Raw genomic sequence first — 24,653 nt, 5'->3', positions numbered from 1 at the left:
ACACGTGTCCTTATCTTTCCAAAATGCGTTTCTCTCTCCGACCGTCTGACCTCTCACGCGCCCTGTCGGCGCGTGTGTTCCACGCGCCAGTTTTCAGCCAATTTCGCGCTGCCACGTGTCCTGCCCGGCATGGTTCAATTGTGTTGAATTGGTTCACCTTCTCTCTCTTCTCTTCCCTCATTCAACAGCCTTTCAACACACCATTGGAGGGAAAATTGATGTTGAATGTGCCATTAAACAAACCATTGTAAGTGGTCTTAAGTTGCACTATCTAATTAATTTCTAATTTTTTTTTTAATAACGATGGAACCCCATTTAAAAAGAACATAAGCCTTTGTCAAGAAAAAGAAAAAAAGAACATACGCCGCATAAGTTTATTAAAACTACAATCCTTCAAAAAAGAAAAAGTTTATTAAAACTACAAGCCTCACTTGATTTATTTAATGATCAAAGAAGACGAAGGGAACACCAAACACGCGCCACAATTGAGAAACGATACGAAAATCTCTGAAACAGTTACGGAATGTTTGTTGCTTCATCTAATGGTGAAGGTTACCCACCATATAGAAAGTCATGCTTTTGAGAAAGTTTTCCATCTTTCCTACTTGACGGATATTACAGGAACCACCAAGTAAAGATATGAAGTTTTATGTATGTTTAGTTAATTGTTAACTGTAACATCTGTAATATCATGTATATTTCTGGAATTATAGAAAAATTAGTTAGAAATGTTGTTCATTCACCAATATCAATCAATGAGAATAAACATATATTTAATATATTTTGCTTATTGATCGTTAAATTTCAAGTTTTGCTTATTGATCCTTTACCATCCATTAACAAAGTTTACTCTATGATGGTTCAAGAAGAAAACGATAATGATAGATATTCAGCAAGTGTAAATAAACTATCAAAGTAATAATAAAATTCATATCCACGAGAACCGTTGTTGAATTCTACTCAACAATTTCGTTAATTTAAAGGATATATTAAATTGGGGGTGGCCCTAGGCAATAGATTTGATTGCATAAAAGTAATAAAAAGTGCGATTAAATTTGATTTCTAATTTGCACCTATTCTCTCTCAACGTTCACATAGTTTTAGGATGAATTAACACAACAGTAACAATTTGTATTATGAAAGATTGGAATTTGAAAGGAATCATATTTCACAATCTGTTTGTGTAAGGAGAAGAGAAATGCAAGATGTTTTTTCGTTTAATTCTTTCACCGTTTCTTCCATTTTCATTTTTTTCTTTTTTAATCAAATTAATACACATTTGGCTTTTTTTTTTTTTTTTAGTTAAAAAATTATCCATGTGGCATCCCACTCACTTAAGTGAGGTGCCACGTGTGCGTTGACTAGGTCAAATTTGGGCCAAAAGTGCTAAAGGGGGTAAACTTAAGGGGCTAATTTGTTATTGTTTTTTATAAGGGCCAAAATCGCAGGTTCGTGATATTTAGGGGGCTAAAACTGTAATTAGGCCTTAAATAATATTTTATCTTATACATAAAAACGAAAGATATTATGTTACTCAATAACGACGCAAATTTTTCCATTTGCGTCGAAGAAACTCCTTTTTCTGATCTTCATCACAAAAACTTTCATCGATCCCCAAATCTCCAAATTTTTCATCTCAAAAATCTTCTTTCTTCAAGATGGTGCTCGCATATTTAGGATGGAGCATTACAAATGCTCTAAAGCAAATGAGAAATGCAACAATCATCGATGAAGAAGTATTGAACGAATGCCTTAATGAAATCACTCGCGCTCTTCTTCAATCCTGTTGTTAATTCCGGACTCAAATTTCACACCAATACAAACTATGATGTGTGGAGCAAGTATCAATGGCAACCAATAACCAAATGTAAATAACCACAAACAATAACAACAATCTAGATCTAATCTAGAAAACAAGTGCATAGCAAAACCACAATCTAACCAAATGATAAACAAGATAAAGAGAGTAGAGAAAAATAGACAACAACACCAAGAGATTGTTCACCCAGTTCGGTCCAACCATGACCTACTCTGGAGGAGAGATTAATCTCTCCAATCCACTATCAATGAGTTCTTACAAAGAGATACAAAATGGGTTACAAGAAATTAGCTTCAACAAGCTCACAAAGAAAAACCCTAATTTCTACCCATTTTCCCAATCTCAACAATGAACAAGACACTCATGATTTTCACTCTCCCAAGGTGTTTACAATTATTTCCCAACTCTAGAATCTAACCCCCAAAAGAGAACCAACCCATAGCCTTTGATTTCACTAAGGATCTTCTCTTTTGGTTTCACAAGACTCGCTGAGAACCAACCCATAGCCTTTGACTCTCCACTCATGTGTTTCCCAACCCCATGAATCTTCCCCAAAAGGCACCAACCCTTTTCCCAAGAGTCCCCTCGTTTGGTTCTCCAAGATTCACATCTTGAAGCTTTGAACCTCACCCAAAGACCCTCAATCTTTAGTATCTAAAACCCTAAAAGTTCCCTCATTTGCTTTCCATGAGATTCACCAAGCTTACCCAACAAATGGGTCAAAGAATGCTTATATTGTGTTCAGATTCAGACAAAATTTTGTCACGATTTCCCAAATCGTGACGCGTTTGGTGCGTACGACCAACCTTATCCTGAAAACTTGCCTAGCAAACCGAAAATCGTGTCACGTTTCCCCAAAATCGTGTCACGATTGGGCACTCTGCAAAACAGCTCTCGACATTGCAAAATCGTGACACGCTTCAAAAATCGTGTCACGATTCCAAGTTTTCCAAAACACCAAATTGAGAGTCATCCTCAACAAATCCGATGTTCAATTCAAGCTTGTTAGAGATATGCAAACCAATATTAAGAAGATTGTTAATCTTGATGATCTTGTTGCTGGTCATAATAAACGTAGAATCATCCAACAAGTAACGCTTTTTCATCTTTCAACAATATTTTATTTGGTTTATCAATGAAATTTTAGTATTGTATCAATTAATTGCGTGTTTGGTTATGCGGTGATAATATAATTGATTTTCGAGTGTTTTGATTGTGTAAAATTTATTCTAACTAAAATCGAGTTGAATGTAACGAGTATACATTTTACCTCATCTGGACCGAAGTACTCTATGTGGTATGGATTTTGGGTTTGGCCAAACCCAACCCAAACCGGCCCACGTACACCCGGTCATCTCTTTGTGTTATTTCTCTCTCAAATTCTCTATTCATAATATGGTATTAGTCACAAAATTAATGATTCTCTTTGAATCTCTGATGATTTCATCAACATTCTCATTGCTTCTCATCAACTTTCTTTGATTTTTTGTTTCCACATTTTCTGCAACATTCCTTCTAAATGTTGCAATTTTCTTGTGTTATCTTTCGATCCTTGTGCATTTTTTTACATTTTCGTTACATTCATCATCCCACCACGAGTGAATCTTGTTGCAATTCGACCTTCAAATGTTAATGTTGATTATGTATACTATGTGCATCCTAATGAAGGCCCATCTCTGCTGTAATTGCACCTCAATATAACGGTTTCAATTATCTTTCTTGGTCAAGATCAATACAGTGAGCTCTTGGTTCCAAGAACACGTTCGTTTTCATTTATGGTTCCATTCAAATTTAAGATCTTCTTGATTTGAATAGAGGTGCGTGGAAACTATGTAATCATTTAGTTCATTCTTAACTTCTCGATTTTGTTTCTCCTCCAAATTCCCAAACAATTGAATTTTTGGAAAATTCCATTAAGTATGACAAGTCCTTAAGGAAAGGTCCTCAAAAATTGATTGTATTCATGTTGCTAATCTGCGTTCTAAGATTAATAATCTCAAGCAAGGGTCTAAATATATTCTTGATTACTTTACTAAGATACAAGGACTTTGGGAAGAGTTTAACAAATTTTTTTTTTTTTTTTTTGGTTAAGTAAATAATTTTTTTTACTAGAAATAAATAAAATAAAATCTTCTTTAAAAAAAGAAAAAAATCTTATATATTAAAACGAAGGATATTATATTACTCAATAACGACGCAGCTTCTTCAATTCGCGTGGAAGAAACTCTTTTTCCGATCTTCCTCAGAAAAACTTCCATCAAACCCTAAATCCCCAAATCCTTCATCTCAGAAATCTTGATCAAGATGGTGCTCGCAGATTTAGGAGGGAGCATTACGCGTGCTCTAAAGCAGATGAGCAATGCAACAATCATTGATGAAAAAGTTTTGAACGAATGTCTCAATGAAATCACTCGCGCTCTTCTTCAATCCGATGTTCAATTCAAGCTTGTTAGGGATATGCAAACCAATATTAAGAAGATTGTTAATCTTGATGATCTTGCTGCTGGTCATAATAAACGTAGAATCATCCAACAAGTAATGCTTTTTCCTCTTTCTCAAATTTTTTATTTAATTTGGTTTATTTCTGAATGAAATTGTAGTATTTTATTAATTTAGTTTGTGTTTGGTTATATGGTGATAAAAAAAAATTGATTTTTATGTGTTTTGATTATGTAAAATTGATTCTGAGTTCTGACTAAAAATGAGTTGAAGGTAAAGCGATTTATGTTTCGATGCATTAGTGTAAGGATAAACACACACTAATATCCTATCAATTTAGTGTGTGTTTGGTTCTGGGGTGATAATTTATTTTTTTAATTTGAGTGATTTGATTATGTAGAATTGATTCTGGTTAAAAGCGACTTAATGGTAAAGTGATCTATGTTCGGATGTAATGATGTAAAAGTGAGTTGAACCATAAATTGGAGTGTTGAAATCAATTATAGAATCAAATTAGAATTTAACACGTCTGAATGCTCTCCAGTAGAGTTAATTTTACCCTCTCTCCTTATGTCCTTTTTCTTTTGAGTATATATCTAACTGGGCTTGTGAAATTGTTGTATTGTTTCAATTAAGTGTGTGTTTGATTCTGTGGTGATAATTTTTTTTTTTGAGGGATTTGATTGTGTAAACAATTTATGGTTGAATGCGAGTTTAAAGATAAATTTGAGTGTTAAAGTCAATTCTAAAATCAAAAGCTCCAATTTTTAGCTGCATGTTAGAATCATTTTAACATGCTTTGATGTTCTCGAGTAGAATTGATTCTAACTTGCAGCTAAAAATTGGAGCTTTTGATTCTAGGACAGATTTTTGGTGTTCTAACTCACTTTTACTCAGAATCAATTCAATCAATACCAATTTTTAGTATGCGGTGACAAAAATTGATTTTGTAAAATTGATTCTGACGAAAATTGAGTTGAAGGTGAAGTGATTTATTTTTGGATGCATTAATGTGAAAGTGAGTTGAGTTGAAGGTGAAGTGATTTGAGTGTAAAAAACAATTATAGAATCAAAAGCTACAATGTTTAGCTTCAAGTTAGAATCAATTATGGAGCCAAAATTGATTCTAGAGGTGCTGAAATGAATTTAACATGTTTGAATGTTCTAGAGCAGAATTGATTTTTCCTCCAAAATTGATTCTAGCTTGAAGCTAAAAATTGGAGCTTTTGATTCTAGGATTGATTTTTGCACTCAAATTTATCGTTCAACCCGATTTTAGATGAACGTATCCGTGTGTTTGATTCTGTTATGACTAAAACTGATTTTGAATGAATTGATTTTATTTAAAAGTGAGTTGAATGTAGTGGTATATGTTTGGATACAATTATGTAAATTGAGCTCTAATTGTATAGCTGGTTAAAGTTTTGCCTATAATTTTAGCTGAACGTATCCGTGTGCTTTGATCTATGAGACATGGCTTGAGAAGTTAGACTTTAGAGTTATTTTGGATCAAAAAAGATAAATTAAGCGCTAATTGAATATATGTCTGTTGTATAAATGTGTATGTATCTATGTATTTCAGTAATCAAAGATGAAATGTGATTAAACTGTTTTTATTTAAGTTGTAAGCTGTATTCGCAACATGTTGTGGGAGGTTTATTGAATTAAACTGAAAAACTGATGGACATGTCATACTCTACCTTTGGAGCTCCCTTGAACACTTATACATGTGCTTATGTCTTCTAATAAACTCAAATAAGCTGTAAACAATCTCTTTCAAATGCATCCTTAAAGTTCGCCTGGATAAACTTTTTACCAAGCCTTTGAAAGAAAAGTTGAAATCATATTGTCATGATTACGAGTCTCTAGGTTGAATCAGTTTTGCTCTCAAACTTTTTCAACAGGTCTCTCATTTAGCTCTGACTTTTTTGTGCATGCTTGTAAACTCATAAGCGTGTTTTATCAAGTCGGTAACTAAATACTTGTCAAGTTTGAGAAACTCCATAAATTAGAAGCCCATTCAATTCCAGTTGTTAAAGTAATATTTATAGTATAGCATTTACCTCTCTTTTGCTTATGAATGCTTAAAGACTTGTTTTACTGTACATATTTCATCCTTTGAATTTGGAAGAAGTACAAGTCTAGGAATAATAATTGATAGTAGAATTTAGAAGAGGCTTGGATATTGTGTTGCCGTGTTTTTGTTAGTGGTTTAATTAATGTGTAGTTGTGTTGAGTGTAGTTGACATTTATCATGACTACTTATGCTAACTCATCTTAATTTTTTATGAACTCTTTCGATTCTAGGCTGTGTTCAATGAGCTCTGCAATATCTTGGATCCTGGAAAGCCCGCTTTCACTCCCAAAAAAGGAAAAGCTAGTGTTGTCATGTTCGTTGGTTTACAAGGTGTTTTTCCGATTAAATATGATTACCTACTTTTTGTTCATATTGTACTCTAACTTTCAATTGATGCAAATGATACTGGATGTAAATTAACAATTCAAAGCATGTATACTGATATTTACGTATTACTTATACTCAAGATATGTGCATTTTGTCAAGCAATATGTGGCTCTCCTTACAATTATTGTTTTTCTATTACTATTTATTTTCAATGGAAAAATGCATTGTCACTTGCTGATGGATGCTTATATGCTTTTTGAAATGATTTTAGGATCTGGGAAAACCACTACTTGTACAAAATATGCATTTTATCATCAAAAGAAAGGCTGGAAGCCAGCTCTAGTATGTGCAGATACATTCAGAGCTGGTGCGTTTGATCAGTTGAAGCAAAATGCAACCAAAGCTAAGATCCCTTTCTATGGAAGGTAGTCTTGGCATTTATTAATTATTATTAATTTATTATAGATTAAAGTTGTATGTAAACTCAAAATCTTCAACTGGTACTTTTACCCTTTTTTTGAATTGTGAGAAGTGAAATGATGGAGGTAATTGATTTAACCTTCAGATTAATATTGTTTTATTAGACATGCTTTATACATGGCTTTTGATAACGAAGTCAAGGTTATAGATGTTGGTGAGCGCGAAGACAGTTATATTATATGGATTTTGTCATGGCTAGACAAATTCTTTAAATAGATTTCGAAACTATCAGACGGATAATATTCCATGAGAAGGGGCCGATTCATTTCGGAAAGACAATTATGATATGAAGGCTTGCTTCTAGAGGAAGCATGCATAGTTGTTAGAAATTGGATTTGCTTTGTAGTCTAGATTAGAAGTTAACGTCAGCTTAGAGTTAGTCAATTCCTTTTCAGGAAAAATCTACATTTTGGTTTTCTAGGGAGTAATGACATTTTGTGCTTTATTTGGGATAATGAATCACCGTGGACAAGATTGGGGATCTCCAATAATCACTTTTAACATTGCCGAGTCCAAGGCTTATATTTGGTTTCCCGCTCCTACCAAATGTTCCAGCTTTTTCAATTTCTTATGTTCTTTCTTGCAATAAAATGGCAAGAAGACCAAGGAAATTGGTAGCCAATTAAAAAACCCTGTGGATTGGTGATAGATTACAATCTTTCTCCTAGACATGATCTGTTGGAAGATAAACATGCATAATAAAACCAAAAATTAAAAAGCTTTTTTTTCTTCTTTATCCCCAAGGATCTATTTGGATTTCTCTTATGATTTCCATTTCTCCTCTTTTTTCTTTAGTTTTGCAGTGAGGGGAGGAGCCCATAGGCCATCATTATGTTGTCCATACAACTCTTTGCTTCTCTATAAATCACATTTGCTTGAATATTTTTTTTTGGTTGACTTGGCCTATTACTGTGCAGCTATATGGAGTCAGATCCTGTGAAAATTGCTGTGGAAGGTGTGGAAAGATTCAAGAAAGAAAACTGTGATCTTATAATTGTTGATACTAGTGGGCGGCACAAACAAGAAGCTGCTCTTTTTGAAGAAATGCGTCAAGTTTCAGAAGCAACGGTATTTTCTGTTGATATTATATGCACCAATGTCTGTTTCCAAAAGCCAGTAGTCTCTAATATCTTTCATGTCCGTTGATTCAGAAACCAGATCTTGTTATCTTTGTCATGGATAGCAGTATTGGTCAGGCTGCTTTTGATCAGGCCCAAGCATTTAAACAGAGTGTTGCAGTTGGAGCTGTCATTATCACAAAAATGGATGGCCATGCAAAGGGTGGTGGTGCACTTAGTGCGTAAGTATTACTTGATATAATCCTATTATATTTATGATATAATACCAACTGATATAAATATGATGCTTGCACACGCCTGTGTTTGCTGTGTCGTGATAACCTTTTTTTGTTATCATCATCATTGTTTGTAAATCTAATCTTAATTCATTATTTTTGTTTAGTGTTGCGGCTACAAAGAGTCCTGTCATATTCATTGGAACTGGAGAACACATGGATGAATTTGAAGTTTTTGATGTTAAACCATTTGTCAGTCGTCTATTAGGTGTGTACTTTTGGTTTCTGTGCCGATATTGGTTTTAGGATATGCCTCACCTTTTCATGCATGTATATACTTTGGTTTTTGTCCCGACTTTGGTTTTAGGATATGACACACCTTTTCAAGCATGTATATTAATGTGCCAGTTTTCCCTTTATATTAATCTCCAGTTGGTATTTTGCACCAGGCCAGGGAGACTTGTCTGGGTTCATGAACAAAATCCATGAAGTTGTTCCAATGGATCAACAGCCTGAACTGCTTAATAAGCTGCAAGAAGGAACCTTTACCTTGAGGATTATGTACGAGCAGTTTCAGAATATTCTTAAGATGGGTCCCATGAGCGAGGTTACCCCCCTATTATGTTTGATATAATTTATTTTACACGAGTTTACATTTGACCCCCACTTCGTGGAAAATTATTTTGGTGGTTGTTATTTGCATGAATTCTCATTTGATGCACTAAACTGGATGGTTTGTATTGAAGGGCTACTCTCTATTTTTCTTTGGGGGACTAATTAATGGTTGATTTATGTAGGTTTTTTCTATGCTACCAGGATTTAGCAATGAATTACTACCAAAAGGCAAGGATCAGGACAGCCAGGCAAAAATTAAGCGTTACATGACAATGATGGACTCAATGACAAATGAAGGCAAGCATTGAATATTTTTTTTAATTTTTAATTTTTTGTATTATTTGGGAAGATCAACTATGTGTGCACTAAATTCATTGAAATAGCACACCTTCACATGCTAACCTTTAATTGCTATCGTGTTTCAGAGTTGGATAGTTCAAACCCAAAGCTCATGAATGAGTCACGGATGATGCGTATAGCTCGAGGTTCTGGTCGGCAAGTTAGGGAAGTAATGGAGATGATGGAAGAGTACAAGCGTCTCGCAAAGATATGGAGCAAAATGAAAGGACTTAAAATACCAAAGAAGGGAGACATGAATAGCATGACTCGAAATATGAATGCCACCCACATGAGCAAAATCCTCCCTCCACAGATGCTAAAGCAAATTGGAGGTATGGGTGGGTTACAAAGCTTGATGAAATCGATGGGATCTAACAAGGACATGATGGGAATGTTTGGTGGCGGTGGCGAGCAGTAGGTTCTTAATGGCTTATGCGCTGCCGAGGTTTGTTTCTGATTACTTCCTCTTGTGCTTCATAAGAGTTCAAATCGTCATTGCGTAATCTTGGCAGTTTGAATTGGATTCAGATGTGCTGTCAACTAATCTGCTGACTGCAGAAATCTCAATGGGCCATTAGTTAATTACCTTGACAGTTTTTCTTCTTCTTTTTACGTGTAAAACTATTTTGTTTCCCTCAATTGCTGTATATTTACTAGTCTTCAGATAGCAGCCAAAGTATTTGTTGTGAATCAGAAATTTTCTTGATCAGTGTAACATTAAAAATTAATTATAAACTGAACTTCTCTCCATAGTAGGAGGTTCATACTCACGAGGTATGTGTTTGCAATTCCTGGGGAGTTAGTGAACCGTGGGAATCACGATAGCAACAATTTTACTCCTTACAATATTAAATATGAGCAAAAGGAGTGTTTGTATTAGGGTGAGCAAGAGACAAGTACTAATATTATCGAAATTTTTTTTTTTTTTTTGGAATTTCCAAATATGATTCTATATTAATAATTCATATTCAAACTCGAACAAATTTAACTCAACAAACAATTAAAATAAAATTGTAAAGTGATCGTTGGATAATGTCTATATGGTCAAAATTTTATGGTATTTTATCATATATCCAAGCTCAAACATGACTCTGATAAAAACTTGGGTGTTCAATAGGAGCGGGTTCAGATTTTAGGTAGAGGTAGAGCTGAAATTTCAAATAAATAATAATGTAAACTATTATTTTTTAATTGAAAAATATTATTCTTGTCGAGATTGTGTAAGAAACACAAAAATTTGCAGATCAAATAGTCTAAAATACAGTAGCGTGCTCTTACAAAACAGTATTGGGGGTTTTCATCAAACTCAAATGTGGATAGGTAATTTCGCAAATTAGTTTTGAAACTCAAATGTGGATTTATAATTTTTCAATAGAAACATCATCAAAACAGTATTAGGGGTTTTCATCAAACACAGTGACTACAAACCTTAAAGAGAATAAATAATCATGCAAAACAAATGTTAATTGTTGTCGTTGAGAATGTTGTAAATGAAAATGAAGTCCACCAAATTGAAGCAAGATTATAAGAAATATAACATTTGATTCTACCACAAAGGAAACCCTAACAAAACAAATTTAGTTTTCGTAATAAGTAAATAAAACAATTGAAACAATGAATGAATTATGTAGCAAAGCATCAATCCCATTTCCGAATTCCCAATTTTAAAACCATAAAACAAGCAATTGGTGAATGAAGGAGAAATTGGAGAATCAATGACTTACCTAGAGTGAGTGGGAGGTGAGCGTTGAGCAGGAGTAGAATGGAGAGCTGCTGCTGTTAGTTGAGAGAAATTGAAATTTGAGAGAGATGATGAGAAGAGAAGGGGCACATAGGAAGGGAAAAAGAAAGAGAAAGTGAGTGTGTCGCTGCTGTGTTTTATCTATTATAAAAATAAAAATAAAAATAGGGAAAAGCATGCGGAGCTAAATCCCTACATAGACCCAATGTGGGTCCGCCCCTGGTGTCCAAGTTTCATATCGAGTAGTGTGTGATGTATGGAGGGTTTTTCAAATGGTGGAATAGTTACGATTGATATCAATATCTGACTTGATCATGAGTTTTTTTGGAAGAGTGATGCTAAAATAGAGTTTAGGTATTGTTAGCGTCTAAGTCCAACATCAAGTACTACGTGATGTTTGGTGGAATATTTAAGTTGTACGGTGGTTTTCCAAGTCGTTCATCAATACTTAACCCATGCTAATTATTTGGGCTTAACATATTTTTAAACCTAAATCAATCCATTATTTGGTGATGTTACATTTAACATGGAACGAGTCTGATACGACCTAATTCGAGTAGCGATCACACTTTGAAATTTAAGAGAGAAGTCGGAAAGGAAACTTGGTTATTTTTCGTTGATTCTAATCATGAGTGGTATAAGACTTATATAAGATGGTGCATACTGAGATAACTATAAGAGCTACAAAATAACAATGATAGTTATACTAGAATTTCTAAATAACTTGCTACTAAAAGTTAAAAGGATAAACCGAAAAAAATCCTAAACTTACTCCATCCTAATCCTTAATTTAAGTATTTTATAAGAGTTCATCAAAGATTGTAGTTCTTTTACCGAAACAAGCTTAAGTCATTTTATGATAATGTCATGAATTCATGTCGGAACATCAACAAATACTTCAAAATTATTTAATAATACAATCGTTCTTGTTAGGTGATGAATTGCCTCCATTTACTTGTATCATCATAACAAACTAATCACTAGAATATTTTAAGAGTTAAGGAAAACAATATCGACATTCAATTAATATAACACCAAAATCCAAGATATCCTTCTTACGTTAATAAAATCTATCAATCGTACATTTAGAATCAAGTTCAAAAGTTTTATAGTTAACATCAAAATCCAAGTCATCCTCCTTCTTATGTTCATTAAACCTGTTAAACTGTTTATCAGATCTCTAAACTGTTCTGCAAACACTCCAAATTATTAGCAGTGTATCTCTAAACCGTTCCGTGAACACTCTAAATTATTAGTAGTGTATATATCATATCTCTGTCTCTCATCAAACTTTGTAGTCCATGTCCATGTAACATTCTTTGAGAAAGAAAGAAAAAAATACAAAATTGAATTATGTTGAATACTAAGGAGTAAGTTGGCATTAAAAAAGTTAGAAGGACTAATAAACAAAGTAGTTAATAATAATAATAAGTGTTTAAACCCTTGGAGTGTCTTCTCTTTTCTTCTTCTCCTTTGCGGCCGTTTGAACGTCGTTTCTCTTATTAACTCAACACAACACTACCGCCTCCATTCTCGAATCTCTCTCTAGAATTTCATATAAGCTTTACACCGACGAATTATTCACTTGTTTTGTGTTGCCTCTCACATTACGACATCGTTTTACACTGCCGCCGCTCGCTCTGTTACATCACTTCTCAAGGTTCTTTCTTTCTCTCTTTCTCTGTTCGGTGTTTTACTTCAATCAAATGTACTTTTTATGCTATTCAATCCTTTACTCTTTCTTGTTTTTTTTTTTTTTGTTAATCCGTTGTTTTTCGTTCTACTTGTTCTCTGTTTTCTTGTTTTTCTTTATAATGTTTTGTTTCTCGACAAATATTTTGATAGTAAAACCTAGAAACGAACGTTCAAACGCTATTTAAAATTACATTTGATGTTTTTGTGGTGTAATTTTTATTTCTATGAGATTCTATTCAATTTGAGGAAGTAGATGGTTGAAAGAGAAGTTCTTGTTGTAGTGGTTGAAGTGGATTGTGGTTTTTGGAGATGGAGGGAAGAAATGAGAAAGATTTGTTTTTTAGGGTTTAGGGTTTTTGGTGATTGATTTGAAGGAGATTTAGGGTTTTCGAATTCCGCTATGCTACAATGTTATAACACCGGAACTTATAGTGGTTGAAGGGGATGGTGGAAGATGGGGTGGAGGGAAGGAATAAGGAAGGAAATTAAGGTTTCAGGTTTTTGGTGATTGGTTTGAAGGATGTTTAGTGTTTTCAAGTTCTGCTACGCTACAATGCTATAATGTCGGAAGTTGTAGTGATTGACTTGAAATTTTGGGGATAGTGGAATATGGGGATGGAGGGAAGAATTAATGAAAGAAATTTTGGGTTTTTGGTGATTGACTTGAAATGAGATTTAAGATTTTGAAATTCTGCTATGCAACTGTGCTACAATGCCGGAAGTTGTAGTTGTAGTGGTTGGGGTGGAGTGAAGGAATGAGAAAATTTAGGGTTTTTGGGGATTGATTTGAAGGTGGTTTAGAGTTTTCAAATTCTGCTACCACAGTGCTTTAACGCCCTTTTGCCTTTATTTGACAACACTGTATGTTTAATAGTACTCCCTCCGATCACTATTAAAGCAAAACTTCACTTTTTAAATACATTGAATAATTAATGTACGCAGTCTATATACATTAATTATTCAATGTATCTAAAAAGTGGAGTTTTGCTTATAATAGTGACCGGAGGGAGTATTTTTCAGAACAATAGCGATTTGTTTAAATTCCGGTATGCTATAACCGCTATTTGACACAACACTGAGTGCATGGGAGGGAAGGTTGAACAACATTAAAGGTCTGGTTGCAAGTGACATAGTTACTTGCTGAAATGTTTTGTACAAGGAGGGTGACCGGTGTTGACGCGTGCAAGTTGCAACAACCTTACTCTATGTTTAAATGCTTAACTCCAGTAACAAAGAGCATAAATCTGTAGTACCTTGTGGCTGTCTGATACTCATTTGTAATGCAATGATCCAAATAATGAGATACAATAGGGGATGACCAATCCAACTAGGATGCACTTCAGTAAGACCCGAAACAAAGTGTTTTTCAACCTTTAAGTTTTGCAGTTTGCTTTGTGTATGATAATATTATAGGTTTGGTGAGATGTGAGTGCAAATGTGGATTCCCTGCCACTCCCTTCTGAGATTTAGAGTATCTGCATTACATTATTTGTAGATAATATAAATATTGAAAAGGTGGGTGCTCACTTTGATTTTCATGGGTATAGTATAAGTCTAAATCTTGAGATGATTGAGTTAAACGTGGAGAAGTTATTTGGTGACTCATAGGATTGGTTTTACTTTAAAGTGGGTATCTTGCAAGCAGTGTTGTCAAACTTCAGCCATGATGTTATAGCATGGCGGATTTTGTGTCAGCAGCCATATATGAAGTGGATGCCCACTTTTCAAATCGATAATTAAATATTATCTGAAATCAATCTGGGAGTCTCTCAATACCTTTTCTGTAACGAACTATCTAAGTTTTGACAGTTTTAGGACCTCAGGTGATTGTTACATAATGTTTTTATTTTTTATGACAAGTGTGAGCCCTCCCTTGAGACAGAAGATTGTCCAAATAGTTTAGGGAAGGGGACCACGTTGTTACTTGGAGATTGTTTGTAGGATTTTGTCTTTAGCAGCCTAACTTCTGTGGTTTTTTAAATTCTCACTCTAATTTGCTCAATTTGTATTTTATGTTTTGCATAAAATGTAATTATTAGCATGGCTTGTTGATATGCGATTTTTGAAGACCTTTAAATGTTTCATTCTTTTTGTTTTATAGGATTACACCTTGCTTTTATGGAGTTTGAAACTCGTATTGTTACCCCTATTAATAACAATGAGAAACCTGATTCAGGAACACAACCAAGTCAGAAGAAAAAGAGGTCCATCGTGTGGGAATACTTTACAGTGGAAGCTGTTGAAGCTGGAAAATCCAGAGCTTATTGTAAACATTGCAATAAATCGTTTCATTATATAAGTGGTTCAAAAACAGTTGGCACAACTAATTTGAAAAAGCACATTTCTTTGGGACTCTGTCAAGGAATGCAGCAGAAAAGTCAACCAAACTCACATCCCGAAAATGGTGGTTTGCAGGATAATGCCATTCGGCCAAAGAAAAGGCAAAGAGAAACACCTGCATATGCTGGTAATGGTATCTCATTTGATCAGGAGCGTTGCATCAATGACATCGCTAAAATGATAATTTTACATGATTACCCTCTTGATATTGTGAAACACCAGGGCTTCATTGCTTTTGTACGGACTCTTCATCCCATGTTCAATCCATCGTGTTTGAATTCTGTTGAAGGGTGTGTTTCTTCTATGTATCTCAGAGAGAAGCAAAATCTGTTAGATCTTATTAATGGGATTCCTGGACGGCTCAACCTGACATTGGACTTGTGGACTTCAAACCAGGAAACAGGGTATGTTTTTATTCGAGGACACTTCATTGATAGTGATTGCAACGTACATCATCCTATTCTCAATGTTGTTAAAGTACCATTTCCTGATTCAGGTGATTCCCTAAACCAAACCATAATGACCTGCATATCTGATTGGCATTTGGAGGGTCGGGTACTTACCCTTGCACTTGATAAATCTTTCTCAAGTGAGACTGTGAAGGTAAATTTACGAGGCAATCTATCTGTTAATAACCCTGTGATTCTCAGTGGTCAGTTATTAAACCAGAATTGCTATGCCCGTGTTCTCAGCCGCCTTGCAGTAGATGTGCTACGGGCAATGAGCAAAACTATTAGCAAAGTTCGTGAGTGTGTGAAGTTTGTGAAATATTCTGAATCTCATGAAGAGAAGTTTATCGAGCTTAAGCAACAATTACAAGTACCTGGTTTGGTGAACCTTTTGATTGATGACCAGTATAATTGGGATACAACATACCATATGCTTGTAGCTGCCTGTGAATTAAAGGAAGTCTTTGCTTGCTTTGATGCCACTTGTCCTGATTTCTCGATGACTCTAACTATGGAAGACTGGAAGCAAGTTGAAACTCTCTGCACATATTTGAAGTATATGTATGATGCAGCTCACATATTAACTGCCCAACAACTCCCAACAGCCAACTTATTTTTTCTTGAAGTGTCAAAACTTCATATGGAGTTGACTAATGCAGCCTTCAGCCAGGATCCTTTTCTTAGCAGTTTGATTTTTCCTTTGCTCAAAAACTTTGATCAATATTGGAGAGATAGCTGCCTCATCTTGGCTGTTGCTGTAGCCATGGACCCAAGGCATAAAATGAAACTTGTGGAATCCACCTTTACTACAATATTTGGAGAAAATGCTGAGCCATGGATAAGAATTGTTGAGGATGGTCTTCATGAACTATTCATTGATTATAACACCGAAATGCTTCATTTCACGGCAACAAATGGCGATGATGTGGATGAGATTATGTTAAACACTGAGCCATATGAAGGGCCGGTTGATGGTTCCCTTTTTGTTGATGAAGGTGGACTTTCCGACTTTGAGTTTAACATATCTGATTTTACTAGTATGCAGCAATTCAAGTCGGAAATGGATGAGTATTTGGAAGAACCTTTGCTGTCCGAATCTAAAGAATTTGATATTCTTAGTTGGTGGAGGGAAAATCGATCAAAGTATCCAACATTGTCTAGAGCTGCATCTGATATTTTGTCTATGTCAATATCTACTGTGTCTGCAGATTCTGTTTTCGACACAGAAGTTAGAAAAATGGATGACTACCGGAGTTCGTTAGACTCGCAGACTCTTGAAGCCCTTATTTGTGCCAAGGATTGGTTCCAGCATAACTCTATAACCAAAAATGTTTCAAATACACCGAGAAAATGAAATTGTAGACATAGATGATAGATTCTCAAGTAGCTTTTTGGTATTGATTCAAGTTTTGAAACCATTGTTCAGGTCAATTAATTAGTGTGATAATTGTCCATACATGTTTGATAGAATAGATATTGATTCTATTCAAACTTCATCTTTTGGCAAACACAGCTCATGTGTGTAACAACAAACAACAGCTGCGTTCATATTTTCATGGTTTGAAATGAAAACCAGAAACATTTCATAGTTTCAAACATTCAAGATAAAACCTATACTATTATATTTTCTGCTATATCTTCCATTATATTTTTTATTCTTTTCGGATGTACTTTGGCCTAGTTATTCTCTACTAGTTTGATGGGTGCGTAGCAGAAGAGAATATATGTATGTTAGAAGTGGACAGAAGTGCGCAGCGCCTTTAAGTTATTCAGTATGTGTTCAATAATTGAACACAGACTGTTGACATTCCAGTTCTGTGTTCAATTCCTTTTGAGTTCATGGAAACAACAAAAAATGTTGACATTCCAGTTCTAATATGTGGTTTAAGGTTCAAAGAAATTGTTTCCTCTTTTACAGTGTAGTTGGTTGTAGATCATTAGATTAAGAGAGTTTTTTTTTCTCTTTTAATCTAGTTTTCTACATTCAGGTACAGATTCAGGTTCTCAAAGATTTCTGGGTGTGAAAACTCAAAAATCTCTTTGATTGTGTCACAACACATATCTTAATGGATTTGGAACCTGATGCAAAACAAGCAAGTATCCACTTTACTCTAATGAATCCTTCTTTAAACTGAGTCAACAAGTAAGCAAAACGAGTTGAGCGTATTAGACGGCTGAACAAGCCCTCCAAATATGTAGTTTATCTTCAATTAGTCTATGTATTGTTTATGATAGGGACGTAACAAAAGAGTATGATAGGGATTGAAAATTTAATCCTTGTTCTTTTGAGAAAATTAAGCCTATTTGATTTATAAATATTTGCATGTAATTTTGCAGTGTTAAATGTGTGTTTGATCCTTGTAAAACGGACCAATTTTAGCGTTCTACCCTATGAGTTACTTCGGTTCTGTTTGCACAACTTTTGCACAACTTTCTCTCTCATACTCACATGATATTCTTATTATCTCTCCTACTTTTTCTCTCTCCATTGTTTTTGACCAATAAGAAGAGAGAAAAACAAGATTGTCATCAAAGTTGTCATCAATTGGATGTACAAATATCACTACTCAAGTTTAAATGAGTCTAACTAAAGCTGATTTTGTTTAAAATCTTTTAAAAAAGAACATCTGACCTACTCCTAAAAAGGTAAATATTCAAAAATATTCCGAATTTTGTGCTAATTTTTTTTTGAATTATATATTATTATATCTTACGCTAAAGTGCAATTTTTCCCTTAAGTTTAAAAAAGTTGCAATTTTGGTCCCTGTGAGAAAAAATGAAAATTTGATCCCCTAAGAATTAGCCCCTTTACAATTTTGATCCTTTTGACTAATTTTGACCAAATCAACGCTGATTTGTCACTTCATTGCAGGCCACGTGTGTATATAAAGGTTTTTTTTTTTTTTTTTTTAATAAAAAAGCCATGCATGTAATTACTTGAATTAAAAAAAAGAAAAAAAAAAGGAAAGGATTGGCACGTGAGAGAGTTTCCAACGACAATAAATTAGGGTTTAAAAAGCCCCAATTCTTACCCCAATCTCCAATCTTCTTCCACTGTTCTTCTTCCTTTCTTCTTTCGATTCATCCTGTTCCATTCTTCTCCTTCAATTTAATTTCTTAGATTTCCTTTCCTCTCCTTCAATTTTTTTGTTGTTATTCTTCTCTCATATCTTGTTCATCATCCTGTTCGTTTTAGGATTATCCAATATCTCCATTCTTCCTCTATTGTTATTCTTACCCCAATATCTCTGATCAGATTATCCAAATCTATTAAGTTTATCTCATCTATGTCCCACTCACCCCTAAATTCATGTATTTCACCGTTCTTATAAGCTACCACAGGGTCAGAACTGAAGTACCCCCTGTAGTGAAACCTTATCTTCAAAGAGTGGTCCTCAACAGCTCTAAAAAGGATTGAATAAATGCTTTATAAAAATATTTAATTAAAGTTGTATTATTACTGTTTAATTATACTATTTTTTAACATTGTATTCATACTGTATATTTATATTGTATACATACTGTCTATTCAACAAGCTTATTCATACATACATTGTTCATACGATTTTACACCTATAAAAGAATATAAATTTAACATTTTTCATTTTAGGGTTTAGATTTTCGATTTAACACAGTATTCAATACATCCACCAACCCTATTTTATTCCCAAATAAACAAGATTCATATGCTTTCCAGATATAAAACAAACGAAAACAAACAAAGAGACACTTACTTTGATACATCATTGTCATGTTTCTTTCCATTAACCACGTTTCCTTCAGTTGTTGTTGATTCGGTACCCTTCTTCGCCGTCACTAGTATAGTCTTCTCCGAAGTCTTATTCACCTCTGCGTTTCCATCTTCGACCCACTTCATTTTCACAGAAGAGTTAAACCCTAGATTATGGAATTCGTTTTTGGGAAGGAGATTCAAAGTTGGTAACGATTAAGTTGCGATTTCGATTTAGATTTGGTGGAAAATTTGATTGAGAAAGAGAGATCGATTTTTAGGGGGCGAAAATCGCCGGGGAAACTTTACCCTAGAATCCGAAACAACTAAGATGAACTCTCACGTGTTAATCCTTTTATATATTTTTTTAATTCAAGTAATTACAGGCGTGGCTTTTTTATTTAAAAAAAACCCTGTATATACACATGTGGCGTGCCAACACGTTTAATGAAGTGACAAATCAGCGTTAACTTGGACAAAATTGGCCCAAAGGATCAAAATTGCAAAGGGGCAAATTCTTAGCGAATTAAATTTTTCATTTTTTTTATAGGGATCATAATCGCAAATTTTTAAATTTAGAAGGAAAAAGTGCACTTTAGCCTATATTTTAATAGGCCAGTGTGGTAAATCCAATAACGTTTTTAGAGAGGCTATATATTAATGTATGTCTTGAGCTCAACTCAAATATACTAAATGAAATGAGATGTGTTTAACTCTATTAGGTAGATTTTCTTTGAATTTAAATATAAGTAAGAGTAATATAGTTAGGTTTTAAAACATATTGACGATCGGTTTATTTACCAAACTTTAGATCTGAGCTCAATTGTTAGAAATCTTTAGGGTTGGATCTACTTTGTAGATTTTTTATTTTTTGGTTTTGTTCGTTAGGGTTGTTGACTGGGTCAGGTTTTATGTCCCCCAACTTTTCCTGTAATTTTTTTCTTTTTTTAAATAATATATATGAGCAATTGACAACAGATTAGAGTAGGGTCCCAACTTAGTTGGACACTATTATTTTTTATGTCATTTTGCTCTTGGCCTATAAAAAAAAAAATTCTTTTAATTTATATTTTCGTGAAATAAATTCTTATTAAAAGTAAATAAAGATGAATCTTAGTTCAAAAAAATACAATTATTTTTTATCACATTTTAAAAAATAAAATAAAGTTCCGTAATTAATATTTTTTTTTTTACCTAATATTCTTAATCAATATATGTATATGTAGTTTATGCAATAAAAAAAAAATAGTAATTTTTTGCTCATATATAGTTTATGCAAAAAAAATAAGGGAATGAATTTGTCGCACACATTTCCCACACTCTTGTATTTTGGTTTCTCCAACGTTGTTGTTTGTTACTCATATAAAAGTTAAAACAATGTGATCTTCCTACATTATTACATTGTAACATGTTCTATTATTCCTCAAAACTCTTGTCTTCTTCCTTTCCAAACTTGTCACTTTCCTTGTTCCTCAAGAGAATGATTTCTAACACTCCTTTACACTCCTTTGTAAAATCTCCAATATCTCTGCTTGAAACTTGCAACACCATGTATGAAATAAACCAAATTCACTCACAAACAATTAAAACGGGTCTCTCTTCAAACCATTTGTTTCTAACCAAAGTTATAATCTTCTGTTGCACGAAGGAATCAGGGGATGTTTATTATGCACGTAAAGTGTTTGATGAAATTCCACAACCAAGTGTTTTCATTTGGAATACTATGATCAAAGGGTATTCTAGGATAAACTGTTCTGAGAGTGGAGTTTCGTTGTATAAACTAATGTTGGTTCATAATATTAAGCCTGATGGTTTTACATTTCCATTTTTGTTGAAGGGTTTTACGAAAGATATGGCTTTGAAGTATGGGAAAGTGTTGCTTAACCATGCAGTGATACATGGTTTTTTGGATTCTAATTTGTTTGTTCAAAAGGGTTTCATACATTTGTTTTCGTTATGCGGGCTAGTGAATTATGCGCGGAAGATTTTTGACATGGGTGATGGATGGGAAGTGGTGACATGGAATGTAGTGTTATCTGGGTACAATAGGTTTAAGCGATATGAGGAATCGAAGAGGCTTTTTATCGAGATGGAGAAGAAATGTGAATGCGTATCGCCTAATTCAGTTACTCTAGTTTTGATGCTTTCGGCGTGTTCTAAATTGAAGGATTTAGTTGGGGGGAAGTGCATTTATAATAAGTATATCAAAGAAGGTATTGTTGAACCTAACCTCATATTGGAAAATGCCTTGATTGATATGTTTGCATCTTGTGGAGAAATGGATGCTGCACGAGGTGTTTTTGACGAAATGAAGACTCGAGATGTAATTTCTTGGACTTCCATTGTTACTGGCTTTGCAAATACTTGTCGGATTGATTTAGCACGGAAATATTTTGATCAAATGCCTGAAAGAGATTACGTTTCTTGGACTGCTATGATTGATGGATACCTTAGAATGAACCGTTTCAAAGAGGTTTTGACGCTTTTCCGCGACATGCAAATGTCGAATGTGAAACCTGATGAATTCACCATGGTTAGTATTCTAACAGCCTGTGCACACCTTGGAGCACTTGAACTAGGGGAATGGGCAAAGACTTATATTGATAAAAACAAGATTAAAAATGACACTTTCATTGGGAATGCTCTAATAGACATGTACTTTAAATGTGGGAATGTTGAGAAAGCAAAGAAAATATTCAATGAAATGCAGAAGAAAGATAAATTTACATGGACAGCAATGATAGTTGGTCTTGCTAACAATGGCCATGGTGAAGAAGCTCTTACTATGTTTTCTTATATGCTAGAAGCATCAGTTACGCCAGATGAGATCACCTATATTGGAGTCATGTGTGCGTGTACGCATGTAGGCTTGGTCGCGAAAGGAAAACACTTTTTCTCCAACATGGCTGTCCAACACGGAATTAAACCTAATCTGACACATTATGGATGCATGGTTGATCTTCTCGGTCGAGCCGGGCATTTAAAAGAAGCCCTTGAAGTCATTATGAACATGCCTGTAAAACCAAATTCAATTGTTTGGGGATCACTACTTGGTGCTTGTAGAGTTCACAAAAATGTTCAACTAGCAGAAATGGCAGCTAACGAAATACTTGAGTTAGAGCCTGAGAACGGAGCTGTTTATGTCCTGTTGTGTAACATATATGCCGCATGCAAGAAATGGAAAAATTTGCATAATGTAAGGAAAATGATGATGGAGAGAGGAATTAAGAAAATACCTGGTTGTAGTTTGATGGAAATGAATGGTATTGTTTATGAATTTGTTGCTGGAGATAAGTCACATCCTCAATCTAAAGAGATATATGCAAAATTAGAAAACATGAAGCAAGATTTGAGTAATGCAGGGTATTCGCCTGATACATCAGAGGTTTTTCTTGATGTAGGGGAAGAGGACAAAGAAACTGCACTTTACATGCATAGTGAGAAATTGGCTATTGCTTATGCTCTTATTAGTTCAGGAAAGGGAGTTACTATAAGAATAGTTAAGAACCTTAGAATGTGTGTGGACTGTCACCATATGGCAATGGTTGTTTCAAAGGTTTACAATAGGGAACTAATAGTTAGAGATAAAACCAGATTTCATCATTTCAGGCATGGTTTATGCTCATGTAACAATTTCTGGTAACATTTTAACAAATAAAAAGATGCATTAATACCAACTTGGTGTGACACAAGAGGCAAATGTTTGGGTTGTTTGACCATTTGGTCGGATTTCGATTCCTAGTCGGTGCGTATGGAAAACTTATGTTGGGAGTGGTCAACCCCTGAAATAGTCTCAGCCATTGCTTACAAGGGATATCATGGTTTACAAAAAAATGTATTGATTTAGCCTTTGGATCCACATACCCTCTTCAGTTTCGATAGTTTGATTCAAAGCTAACGATTTATTTCAAAGCTTCGGATATCATGCTTTATAACAACTCTGGATTTATTTAAACGACTCCCGATTTTGTACCAAATTGTTCTATTAGCAACTTTTTATATATATTTATATGAATTAAAAAGGTGTATTCTACGTGTTTGCTTCGGATATCGGCTGTGCCTGTGCATATTAAGAGGAGTGTTATTCAGACACAACAATGTCAACATGGTATAAAATATGTTCAGCATGAGTGAGTGTAATCCAAGGAGAGAGGATAATTTAAAGACGAAACCATAGGTTAATGAGAATTAATAGTGGATAAAAACTGGATTGGGTGGTGCTCTAAGGTGGAGGAAGAGACATTTGCTTGAAAGAGTTGATGAAGTTTTTCCTTCATTGCATTTTGTACTTTCTTTGCTCATTTGAACTTATACCGAGTCTCGAATGACTCTGAACGTAGTCTTCATTTGTTATTTTCTATTTATGCTCGTTATGAAGTGAAACTTTAGGCTAGGATGTATTAACTTTGTAATGACTCTAATTGGTTGAATATATTATGTTTGTGTTTGCATCTATATTAGGTAAAAATAGCGGATATCTGATAACTTATAGCTGATGAAGTTGATAGCTTATAATTGATAAATTAATTAAAGTGTTGAGCAATGTTAGGAACACTCTCTTTTGAGCACTCTCTCTAGCTTTCGCTCTTTTATTGGGTGAAATCAATGAATGTCCCACCACTTTATGTGGGTTCATTTTCAAAGTGTAGGTCCCACATTGTTTTCACACAATAAAAAAATGAGTGTTAGAGAGAGTGCTCAAAAGCGAGTGTTGCTAGCATTCGTCTTAAAGTGCTTGCTAAAATTAACGGTTCAATTAGTTGATAAATGTAAAATGACATTAAAGGACATTCTTCATTCATAATAAAATTAACATTAACTTAATATTAAAGGAGGATATGTTAGTGGATTGTATGTTATTATTATCTAATGTTTCTTTGCAGTCTACCTTCTCAGATGGTTGGCAGAGACTCCCAGATCCTTTAGGGAGTACTCAGTTCGTGGTGTCTATGATATGCTCACTACTCAGGAGCACCCAACCATGTGTTCAGACTTAGATTCCATTTGGCACAAACAGGTTCTGTTGAAAGTCTCCATTTTTGTGTCGCGGTTGATGCGTGATCGTTTGCCAACTAAGGTGAATTTGGCGAAGCGCGATATCATTTCTACAACAGATCGGTTTAGTGTGGCTGGGTGCGGTCACGAGGAGGACGACCAACACTTGTTCCTCTCGTGTAGCACATTTGGTACTCTGTGGCAGCTAGTGTGGTCGTGGATCAGTTTTGATGGTGTCGATTCTCAGGTGATTTTAGATCATTTTCAACAGTTCATTTATTACACAGGTGGTCTGAAATTGCGGCGGTCCTTT

The 24,653-nt window shown here is 34.4% G+C and overlaps 3 protein-coding genes across 5 annotated transcripts; all 3 read left to right on the top strand.

Annotated features, from left to right (window-relative positions):
* Positions 1–1,742: 1,742 nt before the first annotated feature.
* LOC11419634 (signal recognition particle 54 kDa protein 2) lies at positions 1,743–10,160 on the top strand. Of its 2 annotated transcripts, XM_024782294.2 has the most exons (10): positions 1,743–1,780; positions 2,802–2,910; positions 6,566–6,665; positions 6,934–7,087; positions 8,060–8,210; positions 8,294–8,442; positions 8,604–8,704; positions 8,886–9,043; positions 9,234–9,348; positions 9,477–10,138. In XM_024782294.2, the coding sequence occupies exons 2-10, from the start codon at positions 2,833–2,835 to the stop codon at positions 9,806–9,808; spliced, it is 1,338 nt and encodes a 445-aa protein (XP_024638062.1). In that variant the 5' UTR covers positions 1,743–1,780; positions 2,802–2,832; the 3' UTR covers positions 9,809–10,138. The 2 variants fall into 2 exon arrangements, with proteins under 2 accessions (XP_024638062.1, XP_003604367.1); XM_003604319.4 differs by lacking the exons at positions 1,743–1,780; positions 2,802–2,910 and adding an exon at positions 4,003–4,354 and having other exon boundaries at positions 9,477–10,160.
* A 2,403-nt stretch (positions 10,161–12,563) lies between these two features.
* LOC112421010 (zinc finger BED domain-containing protein DAYSLEEPER) lies at positions 12,564–17,249 on the top strand. Of its 2 annotated transcripts, none has more exons than XM_024780918.2 (2): positions 12,564–12,791; positions 15,003–17,249. In XM_024780918.2, the coding sequence occupies exon 2, from the start codon at positions 15,191–15,193 to the stop codon at positions 16,967–16,969; it is 1,779 nt and encodes a 592-aa protein (XP_024636686.1). In that variant the 5' UTR covers positions 12,564–12,791; positions 15,003–15,190; the 3' UTR covers positions 16,970–17,249. The 2 variants fall into 2 exon arrangements, with proteins under 2 accessions (XP_024636686.1, XP_024636685.1); XM_024780917.2 differs by having other exon boundaries at positions 14,928–17,249.
* A 3,409-nt stretch (positions 17,250–20,658) lies between these two features.
* Positions 20,659–23,733, top strand: LOC112421160 (putative pentatricopeptide repeat-containing protein At3g15930). Its single transcript, XM_024781680.2, has one exon. It carries the CDS (start codon positions 20,754–20,756, stop codon positions 22,986–22,988), a length of 2,235 nt encoding a protein of 744 aa, XP_024637448.1. The 5' UTR covers positions 20,659–20,753; the 3' UTR covers positions 22,989–23,733.
* Positions 23,734–24,653: the final 920 nt, after the last annotated feature.

This window comes from Medicago truncatula, chromosome 4 (assembly GCF_003473485.1).
Source record: "Medicago truncatula cultivar Jemalong A17 chromosome 4, MtrunA17r5.0-ANR, whole genome shotgun sequence".
Classification (NCBI taxonomy): Eukaryota; Viridiplantae; Streptophyta; class Magnoliopsida; order Fabales; family Fabaceae; genus Medicago; species Medicago truncatula.
The sequence above is the reverse complement of the archived record's forward strand: the minus strand, read 5'-3'. Positions and strand labels throughout refer to the sequence as shown.

Bases quoted from the DNA above. Each gene is read 5' to 3' on its own strand.
- LOC11419634 (XM_003604319.4), top strand. From the start codon at position 4,124: ATGGTGCTCGCAGATTTAGGAGGGAGCATTACGCGTGCTCTAAAGCAG. The intron at 4,355-6,565 runs GTAATGCTTTTT...TTTCGATTCTAG, and splicing joins AACGTAGAATCATCCAACAA to GCTGTGTTCAATGAGCTCTG. The intron at 9,349-9,476 runs GCAAGCATTGAA...ATCGTGTTTCAG, and splicing joins GGACTCAATGACAAATGAAG to AGTTGGATAGTTCAAACCCA.
- LOC112421010 (XM_024780917.2), top strand. From the start codon at position 14,945: ATGGAGTTTGAAACTCGTATTGTTACCCCTATTAATAACAATGAGAAA.
- LOC112421160 (XM_024781680.2), top strand. From the start codon at position 20,754: ATGTTCTATTATTCCTCAAAACTCTTGTCTTCTTCCTTTCCAAACTTG.